This window comes from Ochotona curzoniae, unplaced genomic scaffold, assembly GCF_017591425.1.
Source record: "Ochotona curzoniae isolate NIBS_2020 unplaced genomic scaffold, NIBS_Ocur_1.0 patch14, whole genome shotgun sequence".
In the NCBI taxonomy this organism is placed as follows: domain Eukaryota; kingdom Metazoa; phylum Chordata; class Mammalia; order Lagomorpha; family Ochotonidae; genus Ochotona; species Ochotona curzoniae.
In genome coordinates this window covers 114,718-141,412 of record NW_024466684.1, presented here as the reverse complement: position 1 = coordinate 141,412, position 26,695 = coordinate 114,718, and the positions used below count along the sequence as shown (strand labels likewise).

Sequence of the window (26,695 nt, the reverse complement as noted above, 5' to 3'; positions counted from 1 at the left end):
GGAGACTGGGTTAGGACCCTGGATAGTTTCTGCTCACAGATCTCCCAGTGGGGACTCTGGCAGCTCAGCTCCCTCTTGCTTCTCTGGTGCCACACCCTTACTCAGGCTGTCTTCTCTGCGGGCAGACCTTTTTCCTTTTCATTTTTTTATCCACTGCAGTGAAGTTACTTATTTTTAAGATCATCTTTCAGATCACTAACGCTTTCTTGGTCTCTGTAGCCACATTAGCAGGTATTCCTCCTTTGAAATTCACAGCATGTTTCAGGAGCCTTGGGCAGTAGCATGGGGTGCCACATCTTGGTTGTCTTGGACTGTTTTTTTTTTTTTTTTTAAGAAATAACACGTCCTGCTTTCTTGGGAGGCCACAACGGAGGCTGGATCGCCCTGCAGGCAATTTTGTTTGGACAAGTTTCCCTGCTGTTTGCCTCAATGTGCCACGGGGGTCCGCTCTGTAAGCCATGCACCACCTGGCAACAGCCTCACCCACACCTTTCTGGATGTCAGGAAACAAGGGACTTGCCACCTGATGAAAGATGAACTCAACTTGCCATTACGGCAGCCCGCCCAGCATCTCTCAATGGTTAAACAGTTCGTCTAAACCCATTTTTAAAAAGGATCATCTTAAATTTTTAGTTCATTTTTCATCTTATTTGGGAGTCCCCAGATAGTCACCAGGGCTAGACCTTTCCAAATGGAACTTTCTGGATGCCTACTCTACGTGGAGTTCGTATCCCTGTCTGTGCACAGCATGACTCCAAGCAGGACTCCAACCCTTTGAGGCTGTGACCACTTCGCGGATGAGGAAAATCGGGGCCTTTAGTCTTAGGAACGTGCTACATTGCAAGACATCCCAAGAGTCAGGCAGATTCGGAGTCAGGGCTTCAACCCCAGTGGAGAGCAGCAGTTCCTCCCTGGTGGAGTCAAGAACTCACTCGCCTTCGGGGAGGGATGGACAGGGGGACCTGCTCTGAGCTAAAGCAAGGCACACAAAACCTCCGCCAGCCACCAGGGACTTAGGGTGTCCACCCTTAGGGAGCAAGCCTAGGGGTCGCGGTCCTTCCTTACTTGGCTGTTGCTGCGCCGGTCTCTGCCGGAACGCTCCCTCCCCTCTGCAGGTGTTCTGGGGCGCGCAGGTCCTCATCAGGGGTGCCGCGCGTTGCATGGTGCGGGGATGAGATGGCCCCGGCGCCGTGAGCAGGGCGTGAGAGCGAGCAGTGCGGGAGCGCGGAGGCCGGGGAGAGGGCGGGGAGACCGAGCTCCGAGCGCGCCAGGCAGCGCACACCCACTCGCAGCCGGAGGCGCTCGGAGGCAGCAGCTCGGCCTCGCCCTTGGCCAAACCCAAGGGTCCGCCCAGCCCAGCCCGGCTCCCGGCCGGCCCCGGACCATGGAGGATTCCCGGGAGACATCTCCGTCCTCCAACAACTCTGAGGAGCTGAGCTCTGCCCTGCGGCTGTCCAAGGGCATGTCCATCTTCCTCGACGTAAGTGCCGCAGGCAGGACTGGAAGCTGCCACAGCACCTGTCCTGTCCCCTCGGGGATCTGGTGGGGGTGGGAGCGGAGTGGCCAGTGTTGGAGCCCAGAACTTGGGAGAGAACTACCCCATCCACCCAAGAAACGACCACCACTCTGCTTATCTAAAGGGCTGCCCCAGACTGCAGCTTGAGATTCCTCAGCCCTTAAAGGAAATCTCCAAAAGTTAGATTCCCCAGCATGGCAGGATTGTATAGGTGCTGCGTTGGGAATGCCACAGTCTCCGTTTGGGTGAACAAAAGGGTACGAGGTGGGGTGGGGTCTCTGCCCGCCCCGGGGCCGCGGAAGCTTCAGGGATGCCCAGTGGCGCACAGAAGATGCCCTGCCATGCCATCCTCCCTCTGCCCCTGGGAAACAATGACTTGGAACACGTTTTGTTTTCCTTGTTACAGCAGTGGCCGAGGTCTCTATCATGCTTTCTTTCTTTCTTTCTTTTTTTTTTTTTTTTTTTTTTTGTTTTTTTCTACTGCTGCTTGTCCCCGATCCCCCAGGGTCTCCCTTACACTTTTACACGTGGTAATTAGTATTCTTTTCTCTGTCAGTTTCAGCTATTTTGCCTTTGGTCCTGTCCCTCCTCCATCTCTCTATGTAACAACGCTTTTCCTATTCTGCTTTCCGAGGGGTTTTTCTTCCCTCATATGTGGCTACTGTTTTAATGGCAGTGTGGTTCCTTATTTATTTATTCCCATTGACTCTGCGGTCTTGCTGTGCCCGTTGTCCATATTTTATTCCCCTGTCGCCTGGTTCCCCTCTCTGTCTTTGCTGAGTTTTCCTCTTTCATTTGTCTGTGGGCCCCCCAGTTGTCACATTCACACTGACCCCCTCCCCAGGTAGTGTCTGACCCACTGGGGACCTTCAGGCAGCCTCTGGCTTTGGCATGATGGAAGTGGGTGAAGGCGCAGATACAGCTGCATGCCCTTATCAGAGTTATCATTTCTTATTAAAATCGAAGTGAGGAGGAGATGGGCCAGAGGCCAAAAACATTTATCTGTAGCAAGATGAAAATATGAGGAAATCAAATTATTAGTATCATAATGGGGAAGCAGAGATAATGAAGACGGTAGGAAGTGGAATGGGGAATCTTGCAGAATTTATCTTGAATGGATTAGCTGGAATGTTTTCTTCTTTTTTAATTGAGAAAAACTGCACTCAGTCATTAAAATTGGTCTAAGGTAAAAGAAGATTTGAGTGCGTGTTCTGGCTGCCTTCTTTCTTGACTCGCACAGGATTCCAGGCGTTCGGGGCTGGCCACCCTCTTCCGATCCAAGTGTCCCAATTTCCATGGGTTCAGCCCAGACAGATGGACAGGTGCTTTCCCATTGGTGAGCGTTTATCTCTGCTTGCCTGGGACCAGTCGGTGATGGTACTAATGGTACAATTGACGGTGCTGTACCCCCTAACTGTGCTCTTCAGGGCCTTAAAGTTCAGGAGGAACTGAGCCGAGACAAGGTGCAGGTACCACAAGCGCCACAAGCCAAATATCCCCAGTGGCGGGGACCAATCAAGGCTGCAGAAACATGTTTCTTTGGAGGCTGACAGCTAACTAAGCTGCTAGCCATGAACTTGAGTCAGAGCAGCATGCTGACATAGGAAGAGCCAGAGTTTCCTTATGATTTTTTTTAGAAAGCAGTTACCAAGTTCTGTTGAAAGTGTCAAGATGAAAATATTGAAACCACGTAAATGGAAGATGAGCCTCCCCAGCCTACACTCCAACCTCTGCTCAAGGAGGCAGCTACTCTGAAAGACAGAGAGGAGATAGAATTAGAATTCTCATTATGAAATAAGTGTGATTACCCCCAAACCCTGCGGTCGGACAGCATCTGGTTACTGCACTGAAGGGGCTTGTCATGTTTATTTCTAGAATGGAAAACTAAAAACATGAAACTGATTCCATGTAAGAGGTGTTGACATACTTGTTTGTCAGAAAATGCTAGTCTACCAAATAAATTGCCATTAGTTCTTGTCTCAAAAGGATTTTGTTTACACTTGGAGTCATTTTGTGAAAAAAATCTGACACTCTGGTGAAATACGTGACATGGAAGAGCATTTATTACTTAGGGATTTTTGAATTATTCATTTTGCTTGTAGCAAAATAACATATGCATAAAATACATCATTTACTTGATTAGATTTAATATGTCTTAATGGCACTGCTATAAAAGATTGTTTTTTGATATAAAAATAATAAATAAATAAGGAATAAATACTATCTAGTCCAAACTGGGAAAGATGTAAAATCAACTGGAGGCTTCTACATCACACAGACTAATTTCCAAATTTGAGAACAATTTTGATTTGCAGTGGTGGTCTTAAAATATCACGGGAGCCAGCCTTGTAGCACGTGGGTTAAACCACTGCTTGCAGCACTGCCAATATTCCCTATCAGAGTGCTGTTCACAGTCCTTGCTGTTTGCTTCTGATTTGCTACTAGTATGTTTGGATAAACAGTGGGAGATCTCAGAATTGTGTGGCTCCCTGCTGTCCATGTAGGTGTGGCTGGAATACCGGCCTCTTGGCTTTGACCGGGCCCAGGCTTGGCCAACACACGAAGGTGCTCTCTCTCTCTCCCTCTCTTTATCTCTCTGCTTCTCCTTCTCTCTCCATCTCTCTCTCCTTCCCTTCTTTCTCTTTTTCTTTTTGTCCCTCTCTTCCTCTCTCTCCCTGTCTCTCTCCCTGTCTCTCTTCTCTGTCTGTTCCTCTCTCTCTCTCTGTCACTCTACTTTTCAAATAAATAGTGTTTTTTTTTTTAATTTACTTATTTTTATTGGAAACTCAGACTTATAGAGACAAAGATCTTCCACCTGTTGGTTCATTCCTCAGGTAGCTCAAATGGCCAGAGCTTAGCTGATCTGAAGCCAGGAGCGTGGAGCTTCTTCTGGGTCTCTCACTGTACAGGGTCCCAAGGCTTTGGGCTGTCCTCTACTGCTTTCCCAGGCCACAAGCAGGGAGCAGCTCTGATAGGAACTGGTGCTCATGTTGGATCCTGGAGCATGAAGGTGAGAACTTTAGCCACCAGGCTACTGCTCTGGGCCCAAATAAATAGTGTTTGTTTAAAAATGAAATACTATGGAAGGATTCTCTAGAAAGGGCTTAAACTGCTATTAGAATAATGCTAATGACTTTAGACATGTCCAGTTCTTAGAAACTAAAAATAGATAAATAACAAAATCACAGTGGTATTTCCAACAGTGGTCTTTTGCTTCATTTCCCTCATCTCCCAGTCAACCACAGCGATAAGCATGATATTTGCTTCCTGAGGCTGACATAACAGTTCATGAGAAAAAAGGGTACTATGCTTATGAATTTGAAATTTAGTAGTTACAGCAGTGTTCCGTGTTGACTTGATACATTAACTGTGGCTAAATCTGTCAGCCCATACAGGGACTGCTTTTTTATCAAGCTAGTTTACATGGCATTGTCTCTTAAAAATGACAGGGGTAAGTATCAGTTCATTGTAAATACTCATTCAAACCTCCCTTGGGGCTTAGCAAACCTGGCACTGGGTACCAAGGGACTCTACCGCACAGGCTGGTACGGGAGAGGGTCTGAACGGGGCTCTGTGTGCAACAACACAGCAGCATCGGAAGGATGGCCCTGGTTTCTGCGTTGCTTCCTTTGGCCAGAGGGCTGTGTTCCGAGCAGAGGGCGGGCCCGATGGAGCACACATCACTGGGATGCCATTGGTCCCTCAGCGCCGCCCTTATGCTGAGGGAGGAGGGTACGGCTCAGCCTGGAAAGCAAGAGCAAACCCAAAATGAAACTTGCTGCAACTCCATCCACCCTCTGCCAGCTCCCCTCCTTTGCCTTTTTTTTTTTTAAAGATTTATTTATTTATTTATTTTATTGGAAAGGCGGATATACAGAGAGGAGAGACAGAGGAAGATCTTCCGTCCAATGTGTCACTCCCCAAGTGAGCGCAACGGCCCATACTATGCCGATCCGAAGCCAGGAGCCTCTTCCGGGTCTCCCACGCGGGTGCAGGGTCCCAAAGCTTTGGGTCGTCCTCGACTGCTTTCCCAGGCCATAAGCAGAGAGCTGGATGGGAAGCGGGGCTGCCGGGATTAGAACCTGTGACCATATGGGATCCCGGATGTGCAAGGCGAGGACCTTAACCACTGCGCCATCACACCGGGCCCCCCTCCTCTTCCTTTTAACTGGGAAGGACGTCTGTCTGTCTTACTTCCCAGGTGAGGTGGGACTGAGGTTGAGAGGTTGGGAGGTGGAACTCCCCTGTCTTGCACACCGACTATACTCTTCACACCTGACACAGTGGTTAGGTGGCCAGGGACTTGGTAAAAAGGAACAATAGCTTTTCCTTCAAAAGGTCCTTACTCCTGAGTCCTTGTACACATTGGTCTCTGAGGGCAGAGACCTGTGAAAGGAGAAGGAGTCCACTTAGAGCCGTGTACTTCTTTTTGGGCAAACAGCAGTTAGCTTCATCATTGGCTGAGTTTCTCACACAGGCCTCCCCCATGGCCAGACTAAGAAAGTATTCTCACTTGTGCTGGTTGCCTTTCTTCCATCTTCAGTTTAAGGTCTACTTCCCCACATTTTGTCTTAGGTAACATTGCCGCCTGTGGGTGTTCACAGCATGAGTCACCTACTAGGTCTTCCCTTTGGGATGAGATTCCATGTTCTGAACAATGACCGACTCCATCCTGAGTCTCAGATTCTCAGAAGTGCACCTTGTGTCTGACCAGCTTGTCTCATTACCCAGGAGTGATCAGCTGTGAGGTATGAGGCAGTGGCAAATATTAGCTCAAGGAATGGTGATTATGCCCATTTGGGGTTAACATTTACACTTTCATGCCTGCCATTTGATAGTTTATGGTAAGGAATTTTAGTCAAAGCCATCAAAGGAACATTTTTTGTTTGTTTGTTTTAATGTTAGGGAATGTAATTTTTCTGGGTTTCATTAAACATTTGATTTGAGTTAACTTGATTTGACAGTCAGGTGGAAAGAACTTCTGTCTGTTGATTCTTCCCAAATGGCCGCAGAAGCCTGGGCAGGGTAAGATTGAAGGCAAGAGCTCATGAAGGAGCTCCAGTTCTCCTGTGGTAGAAGGGCCCGGGTGTTTAAATGGTCCCTTGTTGCCCCCAGGCTGCACCTTAGCAGGAACCTGGAAGTGCAAGTAGAGTCCTGACTTGAATCCTTGCCCTCTGATGGGAAATGGGGGTGACCCAGGTGATAGCCATCCCATCTTCAATTTTTTTTTAAGTGTTCTTAAGTAGTCTCTTGAGGTAAAGTAATGTCTTCATTACTCTTTAAATGGCATGGAAACTTCAGTATTATCTGTATTTGAATTTGAAACCTGTCCATGATATTTAAATTCATTTGCTGTTTCCTCTAGTGATAACAACCGTAAGATTGACTGACCTGGTTTACGGTGGTAACATAATATAATGAACTCAACTCTGATCGGCAGTATGTTCTTTATTAGTCTGTGGGCTCAGAGGCAAAATTTCCAGCAGAGACAGTTGTGTTCGTATTTAATTACAATAAGTGTCTCATTAACGCAAGCTGCTGTCTTAATCTCATTTCTAAAATGCTGAGTACTACTTCAGATTGTCCTTTATGAAATGAAATGTCACTGGTCCTGGGTCCAGTGCTCTAGTGTGTAGAGTTTGCTCTCCTAGTGACCGGAACTCACAAGGACATCATAGAACTTGAAATAAAATGGGAAGAGTGTGTCTGCGGTAAGAAAAGGCTTGTGCTGTGTGTCTTCTTTCCTTTCGGTTGGGCCCCTTGGTTTGGGGTGCAAGCAGCTGGTCGTGCTGTGGAGTTAGTTCCCTGATACATCCCCTGGAAGTTACTTAGCTAGAGGATAAGTCTTTGGTGTCTCATTTTGCTTTAATCATAGTTCTTACTACTGAATTCAGCCTTCCTGTAAAGTAATAATTCAGTAAAAATCAGGACCAATTTCTTACACACATTGGTCAGGGCAATATTCATTTGATGTTAGAAAAGTTTGATAGTGCTAGTATTTGATTAAAAAACAGGATAGCAGTAGTGATTGGATTTAGCCATAACTCATTTCCAGGAAGTTCTCAGAATAAAAGAAAGTAATGTTGTGTAGTAGAAACCAGTGAAGCAGACAACCTGGAATTAAAAAGCGTTGCCCAGGTTTCATGCTTGCCTCTAAGAAATGCTGTTTGAACAGAATAGCTCTGGTTATTTAAGTATAATTACAGGTTACTCCAGAGAAAGTGATTCCCAAGGGCTGCTTGTAAGTGACTAACATTTGTCATTGTTATGATAGAGGGAAATTTTCTTTGGTTCTCTGTATGTTTCTCATTGTTTTAGTATCCAGATTTTTCTATACATATACATAAACATGTACACATACATGTTAGCGTTAATGAGATTGCAGCTAATAAAAAAAAAATCCAAGCTATTTTGGGATTTAAAAATAATGCTTGATTGGCTGCTGCACTGAAAAACAGAGATCTTACCATCAGGATAACTAGGTCAGGGACTTGGTGCCCCAAAGGCCCAGTTTCTCTGAGTCCTTCATGCTGCTTCCTGAGATGGTTCTGCCCATGCCATTATTCTGTTATTTCTAGGGCTGTCATAGCAAGCTACTGCCACAAAACAGGGTGTTTTAAAAATACAGATTTTTCTTTCTCAATTCTGGGGGCCAGATGGAAGGAATGAAAGCCGTGATGGGTTCCTGTTCCATCTGAGGCCTCAGAGGTGAAGCTGTCTCATGCCTTTTTTGTTGTGTGTCCTGGTAGCTGTCAGTCCCTGCTATTCCTTGGTGTGTAACTGCATTACTCCAATGAGTTTCTGTCACCATAAGGCCTCCTTCCTTTGTCTGTGCATCTCAGTTTTGCTCTTGCCTTTATGGGGTACCAGTTATTGGATTTAGGAACTATCCCATTCTAGCAACACCTCATTTTTTTTTTCTTTTAAAGATTTACTTATTTTTATTGAAAAGGCAGACTTATAGTGAGAACGAGAGATAGGCAAAGAGAGATCTCTCCACTGGTTCACTCCCCATATAGCCACAGTAGAACTAACCCACAATGAAGCCAGGAGGCAGGAGTTTTCCTTCAGATCTCCCGGGTGGGTGCAGGGGCCCAAGGCTTTGGACCACCCTTCATTACTTTCCCAGGTCATAAGCAGGGAGTTGGATTGAAAGTGGAGCAGCTGGGACACAAATAGGTACCCATACAGGATGCTCACATAACAGAGTATTAACTTGGATTCCACCGTGCTGGCACCAGTCCCTCATCTTAATTTGGTCACATCAGCAAAGATCTTATTTCCAGATGACATTACATTCACAAATACTGAAGTTTAAGACTTCAACATTTGTTTTTACAGGACACATTTCAACCTGCAACATAACATTCATGAAAGAGCTGATACCATTTCCTTGCAAGGATCTTTTTCAATTCAAACCTAGCAGAAGGGGAAATGCAGCTCACTCTAAGTAACCCAGCAAAATCACGCTCTGTTAGTCACTGGTCCTACTGTGTTCTTCCCTGAGCAGCTGCTGTGGCCAGAGGGATAGGAAACCTGGTTTGCCTAAGTCTGTGCCCATGTGGAGCAACAGCAGAAGAAAGATTCGTTTCTCAGAAATCCAGAAATCATTAGAGAAATGTAACAACTATCAGATGGTTGAGCCGTCCGTCTCTGTCAAAGGCAATGTAAAAAGTTTAATTGTGTCATTAATGATACACACACACAGCAAATTAAAGACAGATGAGCTTCTTTCTATTGAGACGTACTCATTTTATCCTTCAATCTTGTCATTAGTTTTATTTACCTGCATAGTTGACTTATATTAACATGTACATATTTAAATTTAAATTTGATGATGTTGACATAAGTAAAACCATGATCACAGTCAAGATGATAGTTATCATTCCGGAAGTTTCCTCATATCTTTTTTTTTTTTCTTCCTTCCTTGCCCTACCAGTTTCTAGGCAATACTTACCACTTACTGTTGCGGTAATTATTTTGTATTTTATTACTTTATGTAAGTGGACTCATTCTTTAGGCACTGCTTCATCTATAGGTTTTCTAATCACTTGAATTATTATAAATACTCCCAGTTAGTATATCTATTAATAAGTCCTTTTTAAAAAATGTCTAGCAGTATTCCATTGTAGCAATATGCCAAACTTTCCATATCTGTTCTCTTTTTGGTGAACATTGGGTTATTTGGGGGTTTTGAATATAATACCAATATTGATTGGGGAAAGTTTGGTTAAAATTGAAATGCCTTTACTTTAGTAATGGATGAAGTGGATGTGAGTATCCTGTTCATAATAATATTTATCAAAAATATTGATAATTTTTTTCCTTTTTCCCTTCCAGATACTGAGGAGAGCAGATAAAAATGGTAAGTTCAAAAATCTGTGGTTTCTATTTACCTATTTGTTAACATTTGGAATCATCTTTTAAAGGATAGCAAGGAGGAAGGTGAGAACCCTAGGAATGGCCATGGCAATGTAATTTTGTGTGAGCCAGTCACAGTTTTGGGCAAGTGTAGCCTACACATAGCCACAGAAAGTTGGCCGAGGAATTCTGACTTGACAGGAATGTACAATTTTTGTCCACACTGAACTTCAATAGTAGCTTTGGTGATGACACTACACTCTAAATATTGCCGGAAAACTTCCCTTGCTGGCTCATCCCTACCTTTTGATCATGGTTCATGTTTCACTGTGAAATTTGCAGTGTTTACACTGGGGGGTGATAATCCAGACAGAGTGTCAAGGGGCCGAAGTTGTGGAAAACTAGAAATAAGATAATTTTTTTTTTGTTAATGTAATGATGACTGAACAAAATCCGGGTATAAATAATATTTTTGACTCCTTTATTCTACCAGAAATTGTGTTCCATAGAGTACTAAAACTCAGAACTTATTAAGTTAATTCTGCTACTATGGGACAAATACTGTGGTAGAAGTATATTTTTGACAAAAAAATGTGGGCAGATTTCAGATACAAAGAGTTCTTTCTCTTGTGTTTCTGTAGGGAGAAATTAAGTCAAGGTGAATATCTGATAGATGGCAAGTTCTAGTCTGGTTTACTTTGAAACATCCAGATCAAGAGGGCTTGACTGCAATTACACATTTTTTCCACAACAGAAAATGTGTATCGATCTAAGGAGCGACGGTGCCGTGAATGCTGATGATATTTAACTGTACCTATGTGCCAGAATTTATAATTATGTTTCAGTGATTGACGTATCATGAATCAAATGTTTATTTTCTGAGATGAGAGTAATGACGCTATCGTTGTTTTCTCATCTCATCCTTCAGCCTTTTGTCTGACAAGCAGCACCAGGGCATGCTAGCATCAAACGGAATAGCCCATCTGCCTTTGCGCTTCTTGCCTTGTGTTTCAGCCACCGCCTCCAGCTCTGAAATGACACATCACCCTCTCCACTCTCTCCTGCTTCTTTTTGGACCCCACAGCTCTGATAAAAGACCATGATTGCTCATCTGTCATCCTGCTCTCCATCAATATAAACATGATAATCATAATGCTAAGATGATCATAATCTATAGTCATAATAAAAACAGCTGAAGAAGTAATTCCCATGACTTAATGGCCTATGGTAACCTTGCATGCCACGTTTTAGACAACAGTCACGTGAGCTGTCAACCCTCTGAATCATATCTTCTCACCAGGCTCCTCCCAGTGATAGCTCCCTTCTTGTACCCTCTGCTAACACATATCCTAACATGGTATGAACGCTCCCTCCCCAGACACTGAGCAGCTTCTTATGGTGAAAACAATCAAGATCCTTTCTTGATTGGTATTTCATTATCTATACTCACCCTGCTATGCAACAGGACACAAGAATTTCTTCCTCTTTACTATAGCAGAGTACCTATTAATCAACTTCTTCCCAAAGGTCTCTTCTGTTTACCAAGGTATACATGTGTTAAAATTTCACATGGCACCCCCAGATATTACAATTTTAATGAACCAATTAAAATGAAAAAAAAAAAGCCAGAAATAACAAAGCCATGTGCCCACCTGTTCTGAGACAACACTCCCCGTGCTTCCTCCTTTGCAGCCCCCAGAGCTCTCAGTTCTCTGAGCATCCATCCCTTTCCTCTGCTAAGTCAATCCCACGCTGTCCTACTTTGCCTCCTGCCTGCTGTACCTTTGCATCCTTAATCAGCTTGAGACTGCTCATATATTGTTTATGTTTTTGCTCACCAGGCATCTGAATTGGGAAACCTTCAGTTTCTTTGGTAGGGTTCCACCCTCTGTTTCCAACAGTTGGGCACACATTGATCATTGCCTTTGTGAGTGGAGGACCACGGTTGTTATAGAGATTCTGTTGTTCTGAGAAAACATGCCTCAGGAAGACAAGGAACTTGTCCTAGGAGTAGATGCTAGACCCAGCCTGTCCTAGGTACTCATTAAACATTTGTTTAATGCATTAGTAATGATTGAAGATGTTCTACTTCATTATTCAACACCCTTCTCTCTGTTCACTGTTCTCTGTATTTCATCTCACTTTACCTTCTTCCTTTCTGCTCTGTGTGGTCAGGAAGGTCTGGATTTAAATAATCACAATGCTACCAAGTAACCTGACAGAGAGTGTAGATAATGTTGCCCACGTATGTCATGGTGTATTATGAATAATACATGATGTATATAAGATCTGCAGAGATGTGCCTGGTACGTACTAAGGACTTGGCACTTATTCGGCTGTTATTGTTATTATTAATGCTATTACTACCAAAGACTTGAGCTATCTATTGTGTTATTCCTTGGCTATTTGAAGCATTTCAGCTATTTCTATTGCAATGGATAATGGAGAAAAATAATAAGACTATTTATCACACATGATGAATTGTAAAGGGGAAAGAACAGTAAATAACCTAATGTAAATGGAAAGAAATAAGCATAAGAAATTAACCATCTTTCTGTATCGTGTGCTCATCACAGTTTCTGTTTGCAAATAAACAGCTGCTGCATGTATTTGATCTCTCACTAACAGACTATCATGTGAATCTCCTGCAGACATCTTAATTGGGGGTGGAATAATAATGAAAGGTGTAAGAGACAGCATGCGATATGGCAGTCCTCCTGCTATAGGACAGATACACTTTTTGGACTGTATCTGACATGAAAGAAAAAATCCAGGACAACAGCATGATTTGTGGTTAGTGATAACAATGATGTCTTGAAGAGATGTTTTTTCTTTAGTTGTTTTCAAACCATAGGCTGGGACATGGGGATAAGCTTGAAACTGGGACTGCTTACGTTGCTACTCCTTTGAGCTAAAGAGCCCAGAATTAAGCCTAAAAATGTAAAACTCCTGAGAAAGCTCTTTCACAATGGTTGAATATAAATGACTTTATGAAAAACATTTTGAAATTTAAACTTTTTCTTTTAAAATGATTACTAGAATAAAGATTGAATGTATCCGTGATGTGTAATGTGATGATTAGACAAACATATGTTGTGTAATGATTCCCTCAATCAGATTAGTTAGCACATTTGTCACTGCTGGTAACACATCGGGTCTTCAGTACCTGTTCATCTGAAACAAGTTGGTTGCCATTGGTCAGCATCTTCTGTTCCTCACCACATCCTCCTACCCTGGACAGTGGAAATTTACATTCTGCTTTCTGCAAGATTGACTTTTCAGATTCCATATGCAAGTGAGATTACACAGTACTCCTTTGTTTATGTCTGGGGAAAAGGTTTTTCAGCTATAATAAAAGGCAAAATGGAGAGTTTGGAATAATGAATAACACTACGCTCTTAATGATGTGAGCCTACTAAGATCTACTACCAATTTTTCTGCTCTTACATTTTTTATGTAATTATTTTTATTTGTCTAAAAAGCAAATGAAATACAAACAGGGAGAGAGAGAGAGAAAGAGAGAGAGAGAGAGGTTAAATCAGAGACAGATCTTTTATCCACTGGTTTACTACCTAAATATCTACAGCTGCTAGAACTGGATCAGATTAAAGCTAGGATCCAGGAACTCAATTCAGGTCTCTCATGAAGGAAGCAGAAACCTGAGTACCTCAGCCATCATCCATGGTCTCCCAGGGTGCACATCAGCAGGGAAATGTAATCAGAAATGGAGCTTGGATGCACACGAAGGCACATCAACTGCCAACTGCCTGCTCCTGCTGGCAGTCTTGATGAGCAAATAGGCAGTGCAGGTGGCACTTTTGATCCCCTTGAAATGACTGCTCTCTTTAAAATATCTCTCTAGTTTTTTTCAGGCCTTTCATGCAGCCTAGTCTTGGAATTTATTCATCTGTGAGGGCAGAAATGAGGGCAGTCCGCCGTGGTGAGCAAAATGGCTGCCATGACACAGACGTACAATATTTTTGAGTTTACCATCAAGAAGTACACAGGCAACAATTCGGCCTTAAAAACTAAGAAGAAAGCAGAATTAAAGGTGCCATTCAACCAAACCAAGCACTGTTTCTTATTTATGTAGTTTATGAGTAATACTGGCAAATGTTGTATACACACACACACACATACATATATATATTTATATATGGCTTTCAGTTTCTTATGTGGAAAAACCTAACAGACTCCTTAGCAGTAGCACTTCCCAGACCCTCCCCTCACTGTCTCCGAGGATCATGAAGTCCAAATCCACCTGTTGGCTCATGCACAGCTTCCTCTATTAGAAATGACGCTTAGCTTCCTGACTTCAGTTCAGGTTTAACCCACCCTGGAAGCTTTCTCTGAATTCTGTTGTCAGTAGTATGGCTTAAAAAGCAGGGGTCAATTTTATCAACAACATAACAGTATTTCTGAACTATTTACAATTATATAATAGTTATAACCTGAATTTGCACAGATTTTAAGAACAATGCTTTGGTTGTCAAGCTCATGGTAGTTTTATTTAGTTGATAATCTGAAACAAGCAGAACTCCAAGATCAAAATACCTCCTAAATAAATGAATAAACAAATAACATTCGCAAGGAAAACTCCTAGCCTGAGAATGATTTATATTTAGTGTTTCTGTGTCTGGAGATATTTTAATGATTTCATAGATTATATTCAGTCAACCCTAAGTGGATTTTACGCGATTAGTAACTTTTTAATTTGGTCAGAGTTGGAACTATAGTGTTAACAAGGAAATATGCAAAGCTGAAACAGAAGTTCAAAAAGGGGGACGAATTTGTCTGAAGTCACAAACATTCAGTAATGGATGTCTGTGATTATGTGTCCTGAGGCTGACCTTTGAGAAGACCCCTACTCACTTAGACTCTCCCAACCCCCACAATGGACTTCGCAACCTGGCTTATTTCTCATCACATCCCCTAACCCCAGAGAAGTGGGAAAGATGGCTGGCAACTGGGAATTAGATTATTGACACAAGGCTGACTTTTCTTTCAGAATTCCTCACTCCTTTCTCAGAAATCTTCAGGGAAAATGAATGAATGAAAATCAGATAACTTATTACAGATCAGTAAGACTCAAACAACTCTATGCATGTGTTTACTCTCAAGTATATGCCCTCTGCAACTATATACACCCACCAGCTTGAAAAGCAAAGTGTATTAGGGAGCATTCATTTAAATGAAGAAAAAAAGTCTATTGCCCTAATAGTGACCTTATTACCTCCCGTGTATGTGGGTGGAACCCATGAGTGAAAGTTTTGGTTATACTGAATTTTTTCTTTTTTAATAATATAAGAAAAACAAGATTTTCTATTTCCGTAGTACTTTTTTTTTAAAAAAAATGTAAAGCAGTTTCACACTTCACAACTGCGTTACTTTTTTTGCCAGAAGCAGAAAACTGTGAAAATTCTTATCTTTACATAGCTGGGCTTATCAGCTGTCACAGAAACAAACACATTTTAGATTCAAGTTCTTGAGCCCAAGAAATGGCGGTCTGGGGCTGGACCTCACAGGCTAGGAAGTCAGGTCCTCTGATCCGGGAGCCTGTGCATAGTCAGGTGACAAGCACCCTGAACCTGGCTCCTCCATCACAGATCTGGGAGTTGTCAGCTCAGCATACTTTTCTGGAATTGTTCCTGCAACTCCTCTACTCCAGCTAATCCTCAAAGTATGTTGTATTATGATGAAGTTTATGACATGGGTTCAAATCCTCATTCTTCGTCCTTTATCAAACTGACCAATTTCCTTAACGTTTTCATCTGTTAAATGGGTCTAATGGTTGTGCCTTTTCCCCAGGCTTAGTGAACAGTTAAATGCAATAGCATACTGAATTTCTTTTTAAAAAATAGCAATTCATTTTATTGTTTTTATTATTATTATCATTTTATGATACAGTTCCATAAGCCATGGAATTTTTCTTATTCCCTCCCCAAACCCCTCTCCTCCCACTGAGTACCCTTATATTATTACTTTAGTATAGTTCTTCATAAACAGTCATATATTCAACATTGTGGGCATGGACAATGGCAGAGATACAGCATCCTATTGTCAAGATATAATAAACAGTTTCATTGGGAATCCATCTTTAGTCTGGAAGCAGAAATGCATGCTGCATTGTATTCTCATATCTGGATATGATAGTCTCCATTACACAGTTACTATACATCCCTTTAAATGAAAAGCCACAAAACAAAATCAACAAGAAGAAAAAAAAAGAAATTAACAACACCATGAAGTTAAATAACATGCTACTGAATGACTAATGTGTCGCTGAAGAAATGAAAAAGAAAATCAAGAACCTTCTTGAAGCAAATGATGCTACTGTATGACCTATGAGTCATTGAATAATTTAATCAGAAGAAAGTGTTTTAAAGAGATGAAACTAACAAAAAAATCAAAATCCATGAGGTATAGTTTCCACTGATCTTTGTTGGTGAGATGTGTCTCCTGTAGGCAACAAATAGATGGGTTTCATTTTTTCAATCCAGTCTACTAATCTGTGATGTTTGATTGATGAATTTAAGCCATTTATATTCAGGGTTAATACAAATGTGTGGTAATTTGTTCCTGTCGTTTTAGCAATGGGTTGTCCATTGATTTGGTCTTCTGTTGTCATTTCACTGGGATGTTCTTCACATTTGGCCTTGATCTTGGTGGATGCTATTCCTCTACTCTGTCAACATCTGTAAGTGTTATTGTAATTGTAGGGTAGGTTTGGAAGAGGCACATTCTTTTAGCTTTTCTTTACTGTGAAAGAATTTTATTTCATTCTCAAGGACAAAGGAAAGTTTTGCTTTGTATGTTGTCCTGGGCTGACAATTTTTTTTTTTCTTTTAGAATCTGGAATATGTTGCTCTATTCCCTTCTGGCCTGTGGAGTTTCCTGTGGGAGGTCTCCTGTTAATTTAATTGACATTCTTTTGTACATCAATTGATGTTTTTCATGTGCACATTTAAGGACCTTATCCTTATATCCAATTGAAGAGAGCTTTATTATCATGTGTCTTGTGAAGATCGCTTTTGATCAGGCCTGTTGGGAGTTCTGTGTAGCCTCCTGGATCTTGTTTCCCAGTTCTTTCTCCAGATTAGGGAAATTTTCTCTTATTATTTCATTAAATACATTTGTAAACCTAGCTTTTCTTTCTACACCTTCTGGGACTCCCATAACTCTTATATTTGGCCTCTTAATAATGTCTTTCAATTCTTGAATACTTTTTTCAGCTTGTGCCAGCTCTGCTTTCAGCTTTTTGTTTGTTTCCCCCTGGTGACAGGAAGTATTTTCTAATTTTGAGATTTTTTTTCTTCTGTTTCCTTTATTGTATTTTGGAGACTCTCTACTATACTTTTAATTTGCTCCACTGTATTCTTCACTTCTGATATATCAAGTTTCATGTTATTTATTTTCATGTGACATAATCCTTAAATTCTTTGAACTCCTATATCTCATTGTTAATAAATTTTATAAGAAGTGTTTCAAATTCTGTATCCCCATTTTCTCGATATATTCCTCAGTTAACTCTGAGGTTGGCAAAGGCTTTTGCTCCTTTGCAGGGGAGTCTTCAATAATATTCATTGTGCCTTTGTCTTTTCTTTTGCTCTTGGTCATTGTACTTCTGGTTATCAGATTCTTCTCCTTGGGGCAGGTTTCTAAGCTGTGTCACCCACAGGTATATGATTCGATTTTACTTATTGTGGTTGGCACGTGTCTCTTTGTTTGCAATCACTTGTGCCACTCCCTCCAGCTAATTCTAGGTCTGGGTTCTTATGTTAGATTTCCAACATGGTCTGTGTAGCCCCATCTCCTGGCTCACCATTTTCCACCTCCTGTGAAACCGTGCGAGGCTGCACCATTTTCTGTACCACCTTTATCCCACTTCTGGTTGGATAGGTTCCAGGATTAGGGAGACACCAGATGTCCTATTTAGCTAGGTTGTTTGAGGTGGTCTTGCTGGAACCTGTTGGCTGTTATGTCTGAGGGCCACATGGACCTATTTTGACCAGTACAATGCCATAGTTAGTATTATTTTCCTGTGGGACCAGTGCAATGCACTGAGCTCAGTGAGTTCTCACCAAGCTCAGTGCATGCACAGCTCACTGTTTTCCCCTGCAGTCTTAAAGCCTTTGCCACACTGTACAAAATGGCGCCTGATGTGCCACTACTAGAGTTCTTGATGTACTGGCCATCAGGTCTGAGAGCTACCAGGACCTATCTTGGATGGAACTTGTAGGATGCCTTGTTGTTGCAGTTCACTGAGCCAAAATGTTTCATTCCCAGCTCAGTGCATGCGAAGTCCTTTCCCAAGCCTTTGCCTCCTCAAATTAAAATGGAGCCTGATTTGGCTCTGGTCTACAGTCTGGGCTGTGAAATCCACCCTGTTTCTGCACTGTCCATCTGGGATCTGCCTCTGTGTCTCTGCTCCTGGTCAAATGAAACAAACCAGCAGGATGAGCAGTTCTTTGTCTGGGTTCTCCTTCTGAGTTCCCAGTGAACATCTCTTCCCACCTTGTTGCTGGTGCAGTTCTGGCTGCTGCTGTTGTAATTCAGATTGTCCTTGGCTGAGTGCTGCTGAGGTGCTGGTCACTGAAACACCACCTGTTGTGTCTGCTGCTTTCCATGTCTGTCATTCTCCAGGTACCTTTCTGCTGTTGTTTTGTTTTCTCCTATTTCCTGGAATGTGCCCTCTCTGCTTCACACTGTCTAATATTTCTCTGGCTGTTTAAACGTGTCCTTATCCTATTATGCCCTCTTGAGTCCTTCCCAATTTTTCTTTCAAAGGTTTCTTTCTTTTCTGAAGTTCTGAAAAAATGTTATTTATTTTCATTGTTTATCCTAATTCTCATTCTGATTTGGTAGATGTGTTGTGGTTTAGGCTAGTGCCTAATATTTGCTTCCCAGATGCTTGTCTTTTACCTGGTTTAAGCACAGGTACCAGTGTAGATTGCCAAGTGGTCAGGTGAGGTTTGACATATGCTTTGGGCCATGTTCAGGGACAGGGTGCACCAGGCAGGGAAAGAGTGAGAGAGATGTTTCTGTCTTCTGTCCATTGTGTCCCCTCCGTCTCTAGGGAAAGAAGAGAGAGAGAGATCCCCTCTTCAGCATGGGCTCCCAAGGAACTTGAGAGGGGTGTGGCTATGGGACACCACCCCTGCAGGACCCAGGTTGAGGGGTGGTATTCACTGGGAAGGAGCCATTTGACTGACAGATGGGCAGGAAGCATCCAAACTTGTGACCCTGAACTGATTGCCTACCATGTGAGCCTTGTCAGTCGCAATGTCTTGCCTCCTTGTCACTGGTGCTGAATTTTTATCATGGTAGTGACCGCAGATTCTTTCTGCGACCTAAGAACCCAGAACTGCTGTAGTACTTGTCTAATCTTTTCCCTTGTCATCCAACTTTTCCTTCTTGTTATTTTCTTTTATTATTATTTTTAAAGATTCATTTATTTTTACTGGAAGGGCAGAGAGAGAGAGAGACAGAGAGGAAGATCTCCCATCCAATGGTTCACTCCCCAGGTGACTGCAACGGCTGGAGCTGAGCCAAATCCGAAGCTAAGAGCCAGGAGCTTCTTCCGGGTCTCCCACACGAGTGCAGGGTCCCAAAGCTTTGGGTCGTCCTCAGCCGCATCCCCAGGCCACAGGCAGGGAGCCGGATGGGAAGTAGAGCTGCTGGGATTAGAACCGGTGTTCATATGAGATCCCAGCACGCTCAAGGCAAGGATTTCAACCACTATGCTATCGCGCCAGGCCCTCCTACCTATATTTTCAAACTGTAATAACAATCTAAGTTGTGGGTGTGGGTGTGTGTTGTGTATGCACATCTGAAGTTGGTGCCTTAGGTCTGAAATCTTTCATGGAGGCTCTACTTTGTGCTGAAAGCTAAAGAAACTTAATTCATCTTCGTTTATGGCTTTTAAATAAAAGATGTAGTGGAATGAGGAAATTAGTCTGTGTGATACATTGAATAACTAACACTCATCTTGATATGGAGAATATTGCCTTGTGGGATTATCTTGGCTGCTTTTTCATAATGCCAAAATAACCACAAATCGGCATCCCTTCAAAAAGTAGTAACATTTTGATTTTTTTGTTCATATAAATGGCCCTCCTGGTCATTACTCATACAGAGGCCTTTAAACATTTTACTGAAGCTAATGAGAATTCGACATGGAAATGACAATATAGGACTTGAAATGAGAAGATCTTGAGCTCTTAGTCTCAGCTGTTCCTTCTTTTCTGTATTCTTTCACTCACCTGCTATTAGGCATTGCTCCTGTCACTGGATCTTATGTTAGACACAGAAGTTACTAATACAAATAAGATTCTAAAGTCAGTGCCACACACATGCTTATACACACATGTACTACAAAGAATAGGACAGAGTTGAGTTAATATTCACAATTTATATAATATTGATAGACATAAAAATTAGTATAGCCATTATGGAAAATAGTACTTAAATTTCTCAAAATCTAGAAAAAATAATGCTTCTCCTTTTTCCCTTTGTCATTTCCATAAATGATAAAGTAATAGACAAAATGGTTGGCCCTTGTGTCCCAGCATTGTGGTGTAGCAGGCAAAGCCACTGCCTGAGACCCCGGTATACTTTCTGTACTTTTTGCTCACCATCATTTGCAGTATAAGACCCAAGCTTCTAAGTGTGGAATCATATCACCAGCTTCTCTCCCTCAACTGTTTTATAGGACATTGGACTCCAGGTCCACCATCACTCAGCCACTGTGTATGTCATGCCTCTCATTTCAGCTTAAGTTTTCTCTTATAAAGCTTCCTCTGAATTGTGTTTGGCAGAGTGGCTTAGGAAACTGGAGTCAGTTTATCAATGAGTTAGGTCAGTAGCTGTCCAACTTTAAGTGGCCATTTATACCTTTTTGCTTGTCTCATAGCAATACTGTGATGATTACATGAAATAACATAATTCAAGATCTCACATGCTACAAATACACACTATAAACATGAGTGTCTTTGCTGGATAAACAAGCATTCTCTTATACATAGTATCTTTTGAATCAGAAACTTATCACATTATATTGAATAGTTTGGGTTGTGTTAATCTTCTATTTATTAAGGAGAATCCTAGATATTCTTATATCTGTAGTGAAAAGTATGGTGCTTGGCTTCCAGTTCGTGTTTAACAGACTTTGCTGTTTTAATAGCTTCTCCGTATCAGGACGTGGCACCAGCTCTTCAGCATTTCTCCCACCCATCATCCAGTGCTGTCCATGAGCTGCTCTTCTGTCAACTCTGCATCCTACTTATTATCAGGCTCTGTGGGGCTCCACTGTCAGAACATTTTCAAATTCTGATTCCTGCCCCCCCATATTCAAATTTCAGTCTCGTTTAAGTCTACAGCATCTGGCAGTTAGAGTACCAACAAGCCTTTTAGATTAGAGCAGATAAGAAAATCTATTTCATATTTTTGGATATAAAAATTAACAAAGACTTGTAGCTCAATAGCAAGTGCTCAGTGAGAATGGTATGTATTTATGCATCAGGAGAAGAGGGAATTTATGGGTTTGCCTTTGGTAACTGGCTGCATAAGGAAACTGTAGATATTCTTTGCAGGGATAGCGATACAGGTGTTGGAATGCTTCTCACTGGTTCATTAGGCCGCAATAAAAAAAAGAAATCTTTTCCTTTATAATCATTTCAGTAAAATTCTCAACTAGTTTACACTTACAAAAATATCTTACATATTAAAAAGCTGAATTTGGTTTTAATATTGCGGTCATTTTTAGTTGTGAGTTTTTTTTCCTGTGAATATCTGTTAATCAGTCAGTACGTGATGAATCTATGCTTTAGCTAATATTCTAAATCACATGTAATTTCTAAATTTCAACAGTTCTTAATTTTGTTTCATTGTGTAGCTTTATTAATGGCTTCGTCTTCAAAAGAAAATCTCAGAGTACTATATTTAAAGCAAGAAATAACTGTGGTAAAGGATGCTGTTTTTCAAATTTGATTGCTAGGCAGTCTTTGCCTACCTCCCCAAAGAAGCTCTTCCAAGGAATATGCTATTCATTATTTCAATTTTATCAATGAATAAAAGGAAATGTCTGAAAGTTGTCTGAGAACATGGAAGGAGTTACATAGAGTTTGTAGGCAGATTCCCTTCGAACTCCAGAATCCCAGCATTTGCCAGGATGCCTTATGTGCGGTTGCTCGCATCTGTAACAGAATTATGTTCCTGACATCTTGAAATGCCCATCCTTCCACATGAGTAATACTAAGTGATTCTCTGTAAGCTAAAACAGTAAGATAAACGCATGTGTAATTGTTTGGGTAATGATGCTCTCAAAGTGATTTGGCATTATAGAGATTGGAAAGCAAAAAAGAGCACATTTAATCTTGGCTAAGCTGTTTGTTCATTCCTTCATTTTCCAAATATGGCAGACATACACCAGCTAGTGGAAAAAAAAGATAAAAGAATACATAAACGTTAGTACACCTTTATTGGGGTATGATCCTGGGCAAATTAATTTTCTATTCTAAGTTTGTTCCCTCAAGCAAGGTGTAATAAGATTTAATTTGCATGGCCGTTTTGGGGAATAAGCAGGGTAAATATATGTAAAGTCCCAATGATGGTTAATATGTTGTGGGTAATCAAAATAGAGCAGCTTTCATTTGTTTTCCCTAATTTCCTGTAAATTCTGAAAACATGATTTCTTCACTTTTGACTTAGTCACAGAAGGTAGACATGAAAGTTTTCAGTTCTTATAAGGCTTCCTGTTCCAAGGACAAATTGTGTATTTGTGGATTGGAAAGAACTTTCCTTTGATATTTGCGCATTGATCTGAGACAACTTAGTCAACTTTAAGCTTGTAGGGTCCTGAAACCTGATGGATGCGTCCCAAAGGTTGTTGGGTGACATTTCCCTCTGGGAACATAGAGCCTATTGGTGAGTGAGCCATAAACACAGAGACAATTGAATAATAATGTCATCAACAATGCAAGAAGTGTTCCTCAGCCAAACGAGTGAGAAATACACTATTATATGTGAGTTCAGATGAAGAAGTCGTCTTTGGCCTACAGGTGGTACAAGAAAGCTTATGGAGTAATTATTTTCAACTAAAGATGTGTAAAAACTCTGATTAGGAGAAAAAAAAAGAAAGGTGATTTTCAAATAAGCCCAATTCAGGGTAAGTGATTAAAAAATGAATGCAAATTAGCTGGAAATCCTTGACTCTGGTAAATGAAATATCAAAATGAATTGTGTGGCTTATGCCAGCTCATACTGGAGGCGTGGGGGAAGGGAAAGGGGAGCAAATCAGTGATGTGTTATCTTCCTCTTTCTGTAACTTATGCTTGTATTAAAATATTTAATTTTCATTTTGCAGTGAAATTTGCATACAAGTGGAGCTGATTTTCTTTAGGTTGCTAATTTTGAATCTATATCCTCTACAAATAACTAATGTTCTTCTAAAAATGTTTTATCTGTCATTCTGTGAAAACCTGAGTAAACAGAGATGTTTTTCTTGTTGCTTTTCTCCTAGTCCCACATAAAATGTCATTGTTAATTCTTTGTAGAAGTGACACTAAGTGGATCTTTTAAAAAAGTAAATTAAAAGCATATCCTTTCCAGCCATGAACACTCATTCCCTCAGGATAAAAACAGGCTGTAAAAATATTCCCCACACAATTCTAAGTGACAAAATATTTTTTAGGCAAGTCTAACTTTCCTGATGAAGTATGTAAATATTTGGTTTCATGTCAGTAAAGGGCCATTTACTTTATTAAATTATTCAGTTTGTGACTTGGTATCTGGACAGGTATAGATTTTTAAGCCAAAGGCAGCATGGCAAATGTGCTGTCAAAGATACTGACATTTCAGTTTTCCTATTCTACTCTCTTGCAAAGCAGAGTAAGACCTAGCCATTGCATAAAATTATTGTGATGACTATGGTCAATAAAGTTTAGTATAAAATGCTTTGCTAGGTAATAAGTCAGCATTAAAGAGCTTTCAAGCTAATACTCTACGAAAAAATCTCATATGATAAAGGGTTTATTAACATAGTAGGATGGCGTATGTAATTAATGAATCAATGTTGTCACATTAGTATCAATTAAAGTCAATATTTGGTCCAGCTTACCATACTGTTTTATGTAATGTCCATTTTCTATTCTAAGATCCTGTTCCAGGTAGCCCAACTTTCAGTATTCATGTTCTTCAGGCTGGCTCCTCTTAAAACAGGATCTAACACTTGGCTTGCTTTGATAATCTTGCCAGCTTTGAAAACTAGTGGGTCTGGCATTCTATGAAATGTTCTTCTGTTGGGATTTGCTTGCTATTTTAATCATGATCAGATAGGATTATGTGTTAGGACTACAAAGGTAAGGTACCATCACATCCTATGTAGGATAAATATATATAGGATATATACACACACAGTTTATCATTTGTGACTGCTGGTTTTGGCGTTGACCACTGGCTGAGATAGTGTCTGTTGAGTTTCCCCATTGTGAAGTTTACCTTTTCCATTTCCTTACATATCTGGGGGGAAGAAAGTCACTATGCACAGCCTACATCCAAGGAGAAGGTACTCACCCTCTAGCTACTTGAAGGCTGCATATTTTTCATAAAGTATTTTGAATTCTGAAGAATGAGAAAGTTATTTATTCTGTCCTTTATTATTGAATTTTATTTCTATTACCCTAGCTCATATGGATTTATTATATATTTTAGACTCTATTGCTACCCAATTATACACCATTATCATTCACATTGTAAACCAGTTGTTCCTGGGTGCTTTTTCTATATCTCACCATTATGGGCAGAAGGGACTTGAGTACTTCCTTACTTTCCAACTCTACCACATTCTTCCTTTAAAATGTATACTCTATGCTAGAATCAGCTCTGATCTTCATGAGAAATTGCTTTTAGAAATGAAGATCTGGATTTAATTACCATTTTTAAAAGAATTTATTTTTATTGGAAAGGAAGATTTTATAGAGAGGAGGAGAAACAGAAAGATCTTTCCACTGGCTTACTCCCTAAATGGCGGCAGTGTCTGGAGCTGAGCTGACCGAAGGCCAAGAGCCAAGAGTATTTTCCCATTCTCCCCCATGGATACAGAGTCCCAAGGCTTTGGCCATCCTATACTACTTTCCCAGGCCACAAGCAGGGATCTGGAAGGAAGTGGAGCAGCCGGGACATGAACTGGCCTCCATTTGGGGTGCCAGTACTCCAGGCAGAGATTAGCCAATTGAGCCATTGTGCCAGTCCCAGGATTTGATTATCACCTATAGTCCTTGCTTGCACTTACACTGAACCACAGTCTTTTTGCCTTTTGCTTGCTGAATTTTTTCTTTACTGGAACCTTAAGTTCCAGTAAATGTAAATTAAAGATGTGTTATCTCAAACGTGAAAGAGAGGGACCGGTGTGCTGGCACAGCAGACTAACACTCCAACATGTGGCTGCGGTGTCCTATATGGGCACTCGTTTGTGTCCTGTCTGCTTATATCCAGTCCAGCTCCCTGTTTGTGGTTTGGGAAGCAGCAGAGAATGACCCAAAGCCTTGGGACCCTGCACCCACATGGGAGACCAGGAAGAAGCTCCTGGCCCCTGGCTTTGGATTGGCTCAGCTCTTGCCATTGTGGCCACTTGAAGAGTGGAGTGAACCAGCAGGTACTAGATCTTTCTGTAGCTCCCTCTGTCTCTAAATCTGTCTTTCCAATAAAAATAAATGGAACTTTGGAAAAAAAAAAGTGAAGGGGAAAAACCAAAAAGGGAGAGGAAGGGTGAGAGAGAGAAATGGAATATTGTTATATTCTCAGAACTGTAGTTATGGACTATGCTGAATCTGTTAACAGCTAAAAGATTGAAATTAAAAATATTTTAAAGATACATACTAGGATAAACTTTGATATTAAGTAAAATGCTATTTTTCCTGCAAGAAAATTCCCCTACAGTCTGGATAACAGGTACACTCATTGTTTCAGATGGTTCATGGTTACTTCTAAGCCCTGTCAGCTCATGAAGCAAGGGAGTATGTGTGTGCATGTTGATCCATATGTATAACATGCTTCTACATATTTTCATAAATGTCCGAATTAAGCCAAATATGAGGTTAGAGTGATATCTGTTCTATATCTAACATCTGTTGCCAGGCCTGGCATGATGACTCATTGGCTAAAATCCTTGCTTTGTATATGCCAGGATTCCACTTGGGCATTGATTGATGTCCTGGCTGCTCCACTTCCCATCCAGCTCCTTGCTTGTGGCCTGGGAAAGCAGTCAGGGACGGCCCAAAGCCTTGGGTGCCTGCACCTGCGTGGGAGACTGAAGAAGCTCCTGGCTTTAAATTGGCTTAGTCCCAGCTGTTGTGGCCACTTGGGGAGTGAACCAGCACATGAAAGATCTTTCTATCTGTTTCTCCTCTTTTCTGTGTAATTCTGCCTTTCCACTAAAAATAAGCTTTAATACACATTATAATATGGATTATTTTGACCTCCTCCTTGTGCTGATTTTTTTATGCCTTACCTCAACAGTGAGCTATCTTCCTCCCAGCATCTGAATCTAGTAACATCATTGTTTAATTCCAGTTCATACGTGTAGCAGTGACAGAATGTTTAACTCATACCTCCATGTAAAACTGTAACTGCAGTGTGGCGTTTCTGTACAGTTTCTTTCCCTTTAGCTGACAGACTCCATTCATCTCCCAAGGAACTCGGGTCTGCATCATTTCCCTTCCCTCCCTCCATTGAGGCTGTTGCATACATTTCTAGTATATATGAATTATTTTTGAAGGGAGTATGAAGAAAATACTAAAGGAAGAAATATCAAAATAGCTA

The 26,695-nt window shown here is 41.2% G+C and overlaps 1 protein-coding gene across 5 annotated transcripts in view; it reads left to right on the top strand.

Moving 5' to 3' along the window:
- The first annotated feature begins 1,102 nt into the window (after positions 1-1,102).
- Positions 1,103-26,695, top strand: part of LOC121166448 (N-terminal EF-hand calcium-binding protein 1-like) — a 102,242-nt gene continuing 76,649 nt past the window's right edge. For all 5 annotated transcript variants that reach the window (XR_005885411.1, XR_005885412.1, XM_040995570.1 and 2 more), the window contains exons 1-2: positions 1,103-1,480; positions 9,857-9,881. Coding sequence is in view for 3 of the 5 variants with exons in the window: in XM_040995570.1 (XP_040851504.1) it covers positions 1,172-1,480; positions 9,857-9,881 (334 nt within the window). In the remaining 2 variants the exon portion in view is untranslated. The remainder of the gene's footprint in view (positions 1,481-9,856; positions 9,882-26,695) is intronic.